Genomic DNA, 12,539 nt, shown 5'->3' on the forward strand with positions numbered 1-12,539 from the left:
GTTTTCGTCAGCTAAAACTAGACTAAATGTCATCCGTTTTCGTCGACTAAAACTAGACTAAAATGCTCAGACTTTTAGTTGACTAAAACTTGACTAGACTAAAAAGAGTATGAACGTGACTAAAACTAATAAAAACTAAAATGACAGTTTCACACAAAGACTAGACTAAAACTAAAATTAAAACAGGCCGCCAAAAACAACACTAGGTTGGAACAAGATGGCGATTTAAAATTTCTACTTAAAATTCAACGATTTTTTAAAACTCTACATCTACAAAATGATGAATAAAGAATGTGCAACATTGTGTTTTTGCTTTTTTCCCCGGGTTTTATTCAATTTATGAAGGTGATGTAAACTGAATCATATATTCTATGGAAATTATACAATACTATAATATTTTGTATATGTAACTTATACAGTTTTATTGTACATTGCAAAAAAATTATAATTTGATTAATTTCAACAAATTTACCGTCAAAGACGCTGCATAGGCTATCTATAGTCTTTGGCTGCGTCCATTGCATCCGACACGTTTTCTCACTGACACGGAAAACTCGGAAATACGCGGCTTAAAGAAAATGTCGAGTTTCCCACTCGTAATAACGACTTTGTGGTGGCGTTCTTGTGCGTTCAACTCGTAAATACGATCTATCCTACATGACTTGAATGCACCATTAAACTCTGCAAAGAGTGGGTCTTCAGGAGCAGTGGTTGTACTGTAACATGCTCGCATTCATTTATTTGTTTATTTATTTACTTACAATTTTGGGAGGAGTTAAATTTACATAGGGCCTGAACAACAAAGATCCATTCACATTAGGAATCGGTCTCCAATCATCACCTGAAGTGGTTTCACTAATTGGATTGCAATCCATCGCAAATGCATTACAGAGGGCCATCACATTTTAGGATTTACCTGGAAGGAGTGAAGAACGCTGCATGAAAGTGTCATTATGACAGTTAGCTATTTCTATATGTATTGTTATGCTATTCTATTCTGTTCTATTCTAGTCTAGTCTATGCTACTCTAATACAAACCTTAATTCAGAGACCTTCTGCTCTTTTTAAAAATAATTTCCCCCTTAGTAATAAACAGTTACAATATGAGACGTTTAGATGGTACGTTTTCATTGTATGCTATCCCAATTCACATAACAAATTAAATATGTGTTAACTGCGGGTTTTTTTTTTTTTTGGCAAACTGTGCAGCCCCAATTCAATGTTTAGCCTATACCAATTTCTGTTAAATTCATTAAAAAAAAAAACGCAAATAGCCTACTTCACTACACTTTAAAAATAATTAAAAATTAATGGCAAAATAAATGTTTGCAAATGTAAACTCTACTAAACACTAAATAGCCTATATTTTTCGTATTTGTTGTTGATACAGGTAAGGAAGCCCAATATAAATGCATGCGCTGCGTTCCCACGCGCATCACAGGCGGAGTTTGTAGCGCGAAGATGAAAAACTCCCTGTGCAAATGATTACAGCGCTGCGGGAGACGCTTCATCACACTCTGAACACAGCAGCACTAAACCGGACATCTACTCGCAGCAAGAGTGTGAACTGCTGGAAGCAAAGAGCCTGTGATATTTTGCGGGTTAGTAGCGTCATAGCTACTCGAGATGGAGAATCTGTAATATGTATTGATCGAGGGCGCTGAGAATGAAGAGTTTATGTGTCCTGCAATACCCTGGGGGAAATTACCTGTGTGATTTTTTGTGACGTGTGGATTTACCTTTTTTTTTTTTCAATTTTTTTTTCCAATTTTTATGGATCTTGGGGAGAAATGTAGAAATATCCAGACAAGCAGCACGAGACAACTGCAACAGCATTGGGAGTATTCGCTATCAACATCTCAGTGGGATTGTAGCCTATTATTATTATTTATTTATTTATTTTATTATATTTTATTTTATTTTTTAAATAGACCAATCTATCAACCAGTCTTTTGTTAATAACCATACAGAGCCCAAAGAGGAGGTCTTCCTGAGACGGATAAAACGGGAAGCAAAAGACGATAATAAATGACATTTTCCATCGACTTCGTCAGACATCAGTGAAGGAACGTCTTGTAAGTTTTATAAACTATCCAACAGTATCTATCTATCTATCTATCTATCTATCAATCTATCTATCATCCTTCTATCTATCTATCTATCTATCTATCTATCTATCTATCTATGTGACTGTCTTTATAACTAGTTGTTTATGACGCCATCTACTGGCGCCGGCAGTTTCAGTTTGACCTGTTCTTAATTTATTTAGGAGGTTTTAAATCTTTATTTGCAAAACGAGATTTTAATTCTCGATTCAATCTATTCGTAAGAATAACATTTTATAAAGCTCCATAATGATAGAGCAAAAACCAGATTTAATTTACAAAAAGAAAAAAAAAGACATATCCCTTTGCTATGACCCTTTACAGAAGATCTTTGAGTTTGAATGCATCTATGAAAAATCCAGCTGATTGATTGGACATGATTCAGAAAGGCACGCACCTTCCTATGTACATTTTATATAACAGCTAAAAGCTGAAAATGCATATTCGGAGAAATTTAGCATAGGGCTGCAATATAACAAAATGTAAAAAAAAAAAAAAAAAAACTGAATACTCACTGGACTCTGACTCTGGACTCAGATATTAAAGATCTGTGAATTCGTTTTATGTAAATTTATAATACAAATCAGATGATACAGGGTAATGACATCACAAAACTTGTCCTGTTCTGGATCTGGACAATCTCTGCCTCATATTCAATGCCCAACCTTTACAGCTGCAAAGGATATACCTTTTAATGATCCATTTGGTGTGTATTCACGTTCATCAATTTCAGTGTAGTTTAGCTTTCACAATTTTGTTCTTACTGTAGGAGACATGTAAATATCATGCCTGATGCGACATGACTAATGGAGTAATGTGTATCAGTTAAAGACACTTTGGGGTTTGGTTTGTGGAACTGCCCAAAGGTGCAGGAGTTTGGGAAAGAGGTTGTTATACTCATTTCTCAGATGGTATCTATAAATCTACCCATGAAGTCAGAAGTTTTATTTTGGAAATTATTCTTGAGAATATTGTATACTGTGGCAGCGCACTGACACATATACACTCCAAGCAAAGCGTCTAATAGCTTTGTACTGGAAGAAAGTGAAAAAGGTCATCTATTGTACAGTGGATCAATACCAGTTCCTTCTGTTTAGCGATGGAAAAGATGCAAAACATATATATATATATATATAATGTAAACTTTCTTATTTTGAGAATATTTGGACACCCTTTAAATCCTTTATTTCAAATTTGGATTTTGGCAATGTAATGAACGAGACAGAAAAAGATAAAATAGCTTGACACTTGACCTATCCCCCCATATCATTTAAATTGTTAATTCATGATATGTTTTATACGTTTTTGTATTTCTAACTTCTCCTATTGTGTTACTGCCTGAATTAACCTGTGCTGCTTATTTTTTATTTATTTCCTTACTAGTGTACTATTATTCATATGTAAAAGAGATGTACAATACTACAATATTGTTGTTACACTTTCATATATTGTAAAATATATATATATATATTGAAAAGTCAAACAAGTGTTTACTCCCTTTCCTAATTTTGACATTTAGCTTATTCTTAATAAGCATAACTGAAAGTTATCTATCTGTGTATGACTTCACTGGATGAGAAAAAGAACATGTGCCTCACAACTGGAACTAAGAATTACTGTTTCATGGGAACACAGGAAAGAAACAGAAGGCATTTTGCCATTGTACCATCTGAATGTTTTTGAAACTGATAATACAGTGTTTGTATATACAAGAGGTATAGTTGTAGCTTTAAAAAGTTGCAGAAATTCTTAAAATGTCTCAAGATTCTCAAGCTTGGTTTTGCTTGAAAAGATGCAATGAGTTTACTTTAACACCTCATCTACCAAAAAAAAAACTAAACAAAAAACAAACAAACAAACAACAAAAGAGCCTTGGGAGTTATGCAGTGGGTCTGCTTTGAAAAAAAAAATTAAGCAGGACAGACGAGTTTCATGTTAGAGCTTGCATTTTATTGTGGTAGAACTAATTATACACTTTTTAATACTGGGTGACAGCTTTTCTGTTTTAAAAGTAATTTATTTAGGAAGCGGTTTACGCTGGTTGAGTGAAACATTTTGTACACATAGTGTAACTTAGGTTACTTTATAATATGGGTCACAGTCACACTACCCCTGATGTTGGCAGAGTCTAGTCACACCTCTGCTACCCTCTTGGCAGAAAGGTTTTACATAACTTCACTATAGAAAATGTCTCCGGGTTATGTATGTCATCCTGGTCCTCTGAGAAGGGAACAAGATGCAGCAACATTGTGTTGACGCTATTGGTACACTTCCAGTGTGTGCCGGTGTCTGAAGCACAAGTGAAATCATGTTGAAGTATGGCAACATGATGCAGGTGGGGATGCAACAATTATAGATAGTGTTGGTAGACTAGGAATAATCACGGTTTCACGATTATCATGATTATTATGCATTTATTCATTTCACAACATTACTTATGCATAAAATCACATGAACACTCTTTAGATTTGAAAGTGTTATTTATTGCTTCCTTTTGAAACAGAAATAACACAGTAACCAAATAATACAGTACAAAATAATAATAAAGACAAACAACAAGTTCATCTCTCCCATTGGAATTAAAAAAGGTGACCTCTGCTTGTAAACATCCATGTCAGTATTTCCCTTTTGAAAATAACGAATGAAAATAGATCACAAAAGTATTTAGTGTTTTCAGTTTGTATATTATTTCTACATTTCTTTTGGACCTGAGGTAGAGGACTTGGAAACATGGTAAAAAAAAAATCCTGTTGGTTTTTGGCATAAATAATACTATAACAGGGATAATAAATATGTTAATAATATGTTAATGTTAATGAAGCATTATTATTAATACAAGACACATTTTTACTTTGTTTATCCCCCAGGGGAAACTGTTACTGTTACGTATTCATTTTAATAATATTTTTAATAATTAATCTGATTTTACATGTGGCCTGAGAAAATCATGTCTATTATTTTGGTTTGTGAGATTGGAGATCATGCTGCACACACACAGAAACATTCAGGAGTATGGAAAATTGTGTCTCTCTGTCTCTCTCTCTCTCTCTCTCTCTCTCTCTCTCTCTCGATCGATTGAATAATTAAAGTAGCTAAATGTTATAATTCATTCATTCAAATAAATGTGACCTTACCTCATTATTTCCTCTCTGTCTGATCTGAAGCGGGCAGAACGCTAAGCTAACGAGCCATAGCTTTGCGTGAGGTGGTTCTTCATGCCGTGCATTTAAATGGTTTAATGCAAAGCTAGCCGTGCATTATTCCTTATGTATTCACTCTTTTAGCACCAGTTTTTTACAGCAATATTTAAATGATGCCCTGGTCATACTTGGTGTACCCAAAATGTTAATACCCAAAAGGCATTCTCTGGTGGAAATAAAGCTTAGTTGTTTGGTCCCTCTGTCATAGTTAATCTAGTGTGTGTAGCAGCCGATGTGTCTCTGATAAGCATGGCACTTTAAGATGGTGCACGGCTGGTGTAACTTTGTTTTGTGCAAGTTGCAACAGTTCCATTCCGTGCAACAGAAAGACTCGGTGTAGTGCAGCCTTTAACCATGACGTTTTAAAGCGCGGTTAATCGTGAAATTGGTTCATTGCTGCAAATTGCGTATGTGATCCAATGCGATAGACACTGCTTGGTGGCTGCAGTACCCTTGCTGCGTCCATCAAAGCATAGTAAAAGTTGATTAGATTTATGCCACTCTAGAGGGAAGAAGGCCTGAAGTACAACTGGCTGAGTGGTCGAAGAGGGCACCTTCGGAACGTATTCTTGTCTAGGGAGCAGAATTACTTTGGCCTGTCCAGGGGCAAAATCTATGCAGGATGAGTTTACGGAAAGAGCTGCCATTTCAGGACAAACAGTTTCCTCGCGGAGAAGGCTCTAGCATTTAGTATGGTCTCAACAACCACGGTTGAGAGACCAGAGTCTATAATGTGGTCCCCCTCAGGGGCCAGACCCACAGTTTTCAGATCTCGGGCCATGTGTAGTGAATAAAGCCCAGCACTTGAGATAGAAGGTCTCCCTGGATGGGAATCTTCCATGGAGCACAATCTAGGAAAGATATAAGGTCCAAGAACCAAAGGGGCTATGAGCAACAGACGTATTCCATCTTGTCGAAGCCTTGCTAGAACTCCGGGTAACAGAGCTATTAAGAAATAATCATACAGATGCAACCTTGGCCATGTCTGTACTAACTGAGGCAAACAAGTCCACCCCCCTTTAATCCCATTAAATGCAAATGAGCTGGTGCTCCTGGCCCCCTTTTCAGAAGAGGGCGGAGCTTCAAGAGCTCATGTTCCAGCATACCGTCAACAACAAAACAGGACAATCTTATGCACTGAAAATGTCAGAAACTCTCAGTAAGCTGTATTCAGCCTTATGTGTTGCTTTCATATGCAATTTTTAACTACCACATTCCTATTTACGATCATTCTGGTAGCACATGAAGGCAGCATCAGTGAAAACAAGCAGAGACAATGGTAGCTTAAGCAAAAATTTGCCTTACAGATTGCCAAGAAACTCTTTCAGAAAGGCAATTTGGAAAACAAAATATGATGCGTGATACTTACTTTGTCTGGAGATGACGTTCGCGCACAAAGCATTGGTATTGATCCCTCTTTCAGAATCAACCTTTGTGAAAATCCAGCGTTGAACTGACCCTCATTTGTGAGGCAGTCCGGCGTAAAAGGATTGGCACAAACATATAGGACTTTACCGATTTTTTCCAGGACATTTCCTTCGAAAATAAAACTTAACCACAGTGTCCTTAGCGGCTCAGATGGAGGGAGTCTATGGAGACTCCTATATTCGTTGGTGCATTCCAACACACGACACTTGTAATGCCTCTTTGGCACTGACATTGTATTTCCAACAGCTGCAGCAAGAAAACAGTAATGGCGGACTGCTGCTTCTCACTCAGGTATCTGTGCTAATAGGGCAGAGATCATGAAAAATGGGCGGGATTTCTCCCTACAGTGATGTCAACGTAGGGAGAAATCTGGAAATGCTTGTTCTGAGACATTCTGGTAGCACATGAAGGCAGCATCAGTGAAAACAAGCAGAGACAATGGTAGCTTAAGCAAAAATTTGCCTTACAGATTGCCAAGAAACTCTTTCAGAAAGGCAATTTGGAAAACAAAATATGATGCGTGATACTTACTTTGTCTGGAGATGACGTTCGCGCACAAAGCATTGGTATTGATCCCTCTTTCAGAATCAACCTTTGTGAAAATCCAGCGTTGAACTGACCCTCATTTGTGAGGCAGTCCGGCGTAAAAGGATTGGCACAAACATATAGGACTTTACCGATTTTTTCCAGGACATTTCCTTCGAAAATAAAACTTAACCACAGTGTCCTTAGCGGCTCAGATGGAGGGAGTCTATGGAGACTCCTATATTCGTTGGTGCATTCCAACACACGACACTTGTAATGCCTCTTTGGCACTGACATTGTATTTCCAACAGCTGCAGCAAGAAAACAGTAATGGCGGACTGCTGCTTCTCACTCAGGTATCTGTGCTAATAGGGCAGAGATCATGAAAAATGGGCGGGATTTCTCCCTACAGTGATGTCAACGTAGGGAGAAATCTGGAAATGCTTGTTCTGAGAGACTGTTTATGATTTATTGGGATTATATAAAATGAGTGGGTGGATTTTTACCATTATAGCCTGGTTGTTTTTACATACTGCAGCCACACAACTGTGTTCAAACACCTTATAAAAAAGATTTTTGCATAATAGGTCCCCTTTAACACCTTACTAACTATTAATAAGCAGCAAATTAGGAGTTTATTGAAGTCGTAGTTAATGGTTTGTTAATAGAGAGAATTGGACCTTAAAATAAAGTGTGACCCAGTTTGCTGCTACCAAACAGCCGTATATATATATATATATATATATATATTATAGAATTTTATTTAGGAAATTATTGCATTTTCATAAATGTTTTTCTATAGCTGTGTCCCAATTCAGCGGCTGCAGGTGTTAAATGGGACGTCTAGCTTATGGGGGATTATTCTTGTCACCTAGCAATCATGAGTGACAGTAAAGTTTGTACTGTACTTTTTTTGAAAAAGTTATATTTAACTGTTTGAAAACAAAACAGGGTTCACAACCTGTCTAAACATGTTCACCTTAGTCCATTATGTATATAATAAAAATTATAAACTACCTATAAAATCGCATCTTAGTGAGAAAGAAGTAAACTTTTAGAGTGTTTTCAAGTAAGTTGAAGCTCAATATTTACATTTGAAACTGTAAACCAACATTGTCTTAAAAAAATATTTTAATAATTAAATAAAAATCCTGTTGTCACATAATAAACCTTGGGATAGTCTGGTCCTTGAAGGATCGATTCTTTGTATCCTTCATGGCCCAGGACACGAAGGACACATTTGGAGGAGGGACAGCCTTTGTCGCACTGATGTGACATTGATGTCTATTTCATAATATACATAAATTCATAGTCTGCATTTTCAATTGTGCATTTCATATCTTAATTTGCTATTTAGACTGGTGTGTCTAAACTACAGGTATGTTTTGGGGTTCATGTTTATAGAGTTTATGTTTATATCTCATATAAATATGCGATACACAGACAGGCTTTCTGTATTTAGATTGTAAGCCTCTCTCAGGTTAGGCTCTCTGTTTAAAAGAGTACAATTTTTCATATACAAAGTGGTGTATTTAACTTTCACAATATAGTAACTGGGATCAAAATTATTACGCAGATATGAGCTGTAACTCTTTCTTTTCTTCCTTTTGCACAGATAAACATTCTTCAAATGTCTCCACTAGCACACAGAGTAACAGCTGAGCTTTGTGTGAAATATAACTCGTCATCTTGTTTCTTCAGGTCAGAATGTTGTTCAAGCTGAAGTTGATGCACTCGGGGTGGGGTGGAATCACGTATTCACGACACGGAGCGGTCACCATTACCTTCTGTGCCTTCTTTATGCAAGTGTTTGTGGAAGCTAGCTCATGGTGGTATGTAGTGTTTTTTTCAAAAACACATTTGAAAATACAAAGTCATCATAGTATGTATGTGTTTCTTTCATTCAAGAAACATTGTTTTTTTGTGTAACTCTGTATGTCTTATACGTTGTGCAACATGTCTGTGAGGATCCATTTCTTCCTCATACTGCTGAATTTCAGGATGAAAAACTGATTCACTTTTTCGAAACGCTCAAAATACCACATGCAAATACAACAAAAACTCTACACATGCATAAAACAGCTTTTACAAACCCAGGACCTGTCTAAAAAGGCCAATAAGAGACTATTAACTACAACTCTTCCTTTTAATTATTCATTAATTTAATTAATGAGACACAAATGTCTCATTAAAAATATTTGACAATTTTAAAACTGATCGGAGATTAGGTTTGCTGCTGGTGTGATCATTGATTCATGGGTTCACTGGCATCATCACCCCCTAGCAACGAACCATTGAAATTTAGAAACATTTTGGGACCCACTTTATATTAAGTGGCCTTAACAACTATATACTTACATTTAAATTAATAATTTGCTACAATGCACTTATTGTGTACATACATGTTTTTACATTGTACTTATATTTTAAAAATACCTGCATGTAATTACATCTGTAATTAATTTCTGTAATTACATTTATAATTACACAGTTGACCCATCCCTTACACCTTAACCCACCCTTAAACCTACCCAGACCACCAAACCTGTCCCTAACCTTACCCGTATCCCACCTCAATAGCAACAAAAGTGTTTTGCAATACAATATGAACACAATAAGTACATTGTACTTAATTTTTGATGTAAGTACATAGTAGTTAAGGCCACTTAATATAAAGTGGGGCCACATTTTGAAACCGCTACGACGAAACAAAGCCTTGTTTACTGAAATCATGTGACTTTGGCAGTTTGATACATGCTCCAAACCACTGGTTCGAAACAAATGATTCACAAATGTTTCGAAGCTTCACGAAGAAGTGCTTCAAAAGCACCCATCACTACCGTTTCACCGTTTTTATCTCTCCACTTGTAGCATTTCTCACAGCGACTGTCATGGTGGATGCACAACTCCACTATAATTTTAGAAATAATACTATTGTTGTGTCACAGAATGTAGTTTGAAGAGGTCTTTTTTTGTTGTTGTTGTTTTTTGTTTTTGTTTTTTTTGGTGAGAATGCAGTTGTTTAAACTTCAAATGTGCTGTTTATTTATAAAAATGTGAAATGTGATCTCCAGGCCGTTAGCGGCCATACAGTGCTCATGAGAAAAGCCTCATCTCAACCAGCTTTTCTGGAATTTGCTGCTGGCTCTAATGTCTCTAGCGGTTAAACATGAAATATAATTCATTTCGGAGTATATCCAATGGGCACTCTTTCGTCTCATTAATCTATTATTTGTTCTCGAGCAAATAGTTTTGACTGAGAGCAAAGTTTCATAACTTTGTATATTTATGTAACTTCAATGCTGTATCAGAGTGCTGCCTTTGTACTCTTCACTGAATTGCTTAGAAACTTTTATAATTGCATTTTTGTTTATTAAATATTATTGTTGAATAAATAACATTTTATATAAATAATAGTATTTGGTATTGAGAGAGGTCTGTGAGTTAGTTGTAAGGATGGTTTCCCTACAGTGGTCCAGGCTGTGGGATTGCTGAATGACTAAAGAAATGATATCAGCACGATGGTATAAAACTGTACATTTCTTGTCTATTACCACCCACTTCCACTTGACAGAAATAAGCACAGTTGGAATAGCTAAATATGTTGGAGTGCGTTGCTATTGGGTGACTATATTGTATTGCAGTAGGTAGCACTTCAAAGTTAATGCTGAATCAAGAATAGTTAGCACATAATTTATAATTGAAATGGTTTAATAACAGTATTTCGTTATTATGGTTACACTTGAGTTGGCTATAAATAGATGAAGGATGGTAAAACATAAACAGTTAATTGTACCCAGCATGTATGTAAAATGTTATCTTAGTTAAGAGAGAGAAAGAGAGAGAGGGGGAGATAGAGAAACAGAGAAAAAGAGGGAGAGAAGGCAGAGCCCCAAGAAGAGAGTGCTAGCAAAGAAAAGAGGTTGCAAAGAGAAAGAGACAGAGCAACAGTTGCAATCTTCTTTTATCCCTTACTTGACCATGTGACTAAAAACCAAATGTGAGACATTCAAACTGACCATTCAGCTCCACTTGACAGAAATAAGCACAGTTGGAATAGCTAAATATGTTGGAGTGCGTTGCTATTGGGTGACTATATTGTATTGCAGTAGGTAGCACTTCAAAGTTAATGCTGAATCAAGAATAGTTAGCACATAATTTATAATTGAAATGGTTTAATAACAGTATTTCGTTATTATGGTTACACTTGAGTTGGCTATAAATAGATGAAGGATGGTAAAACATAAACAGTTAATTGTACCCAGCATGTATGTAAAATGTTATCTTAGTTAAGAGAGAGAAAGAGAGAGAGGGGGAGATAGAGAAACAGAGAAAAAGAGGGAGAGAAGGCAGAGCCCCAAGAAGAGAGTGCTAGCAAAGAAAAGAGGTTGCAAAGAGAAAGAGACAGAGCAACAGTTGCAATCTTCTTTTATCCCTTACTTGACCATGTGACTAAAAACCAAATGTGAGACATTCAAACTGACCATTCAGCAGATTACAGCTTCAACTACTGTGCACAAGGCCTAACAATTAGTAGACCCCCAGTGTATACACATCTTGGCCTACAGGCCTTAATCACTATCAGGACCTCTGTGCCTTCAGGAATTCCAAATGTCCCTTTTGTTACTCAAGATAGGTTTGGGACAGGAAAGCAGAAGTCTTTGATTATTTTTGACCCTACATAGTGACGATGATTACATTGTTACATTGATGGCGACAAGTGACTGTCTTTATGAGTGAGTAAACAGTAAAGACTTTTATATTGAAAGAGACTGAAAGAAGGTTGTAAATAAGGAAAAATAAGGAAATTGTTTTTACTTTCAACAACATCTTGTAAGACACAGCAAACAAATGCATTGCTCATCGTTGTCGTGGGAAATCCCCTTAAAGGTGACATATCATGAAAATTTGACTTTTCCAGGTTTTAAGTGCTATAATCAGGTCCCCGGTGCAGCTACCAAAGAAGGAAATGTGAAAAATATTAACCCAGTAACTTTGTTTTGGCAAGACTTTTTCTGCAAGCCTTTGAAAAAACGAGCACGTCTGATTTCGCTCCCCTTGTGACGTTGCAAAGAGATTGCATTATAATATTACCACCCCTTAATCTGTAAATTTGCACCTACGCCGTCGTCATTGTGTTTTCGCAAGCGACAACTGTGTACCAGTTCTAATGCCATGGTGAAAGTTTGAGCAAAGCATGCTAACTGTTCTGTCTTTGGCTGTTTAGAGTCCCAGCCTCAGAGGAGACAACAGAGCAGTGGATTTATTGATTTATTTACTG

General features: G+C 36.5%; 1 protein-coding gene across 3 annotated transcripts in view; it reads left to right on the forward strand.

Moving 5' to 3' along the window:
- wnt5a (wingless-type MMTV integration site family, member 5a) overlaps window positions 1-12,539 on the forward strand; it is a 21,864-nt gene that overhangs the window by 382 nt on the left and 8,943 nt on the right. Inside the window, exons 2-4 of one of the 3 annotated variants that reach the window (XM_016566338.1) lie at window positions 1,391-1,870; window positions 1,971-2,075; window positions 8,960-9,090. In XM_016566338.1, the coding sequence (XP_016421824.1) occupies window positions 8,966-9,090 (125 nt within the window). In that variant the 5' untranslated portion in view covers window positions 1,391-1,870; window positions 1,971-2,075; window positions 8,960-8,965. Of the gene's footprint in view, window positions 1-1,390; window positions 1,871-1,937; window positions 2,076-8,959; window positions 9,091-12,539 lie in introns of those variants that run through there. The other 2 variants (XM_016566340.1, XM_016566339.1) reach the window with 2 other exon arrangements.

The sequence above is a fragment of the Sinocyclocheilus rhinocerous genome, unplaced genomic scaffold (assembly GCF_001515625.1).
Source record: "Sinocyclocheilus rhinocerous isolate Xijiao unplaced genomic scaffold, SAMN03320098_v1.1 scaffold1023, whole genome shotgun sequence".
In the NCBI taxonomy this organism is placed as follows: domain Eukaryota; kingdom Metazoa; phylum Chordata; class Actinopteri; order Cypriniformes; family Cyprinidae; genus Sinocyclocheilus; species Sinocyclocheilus rhinocerous.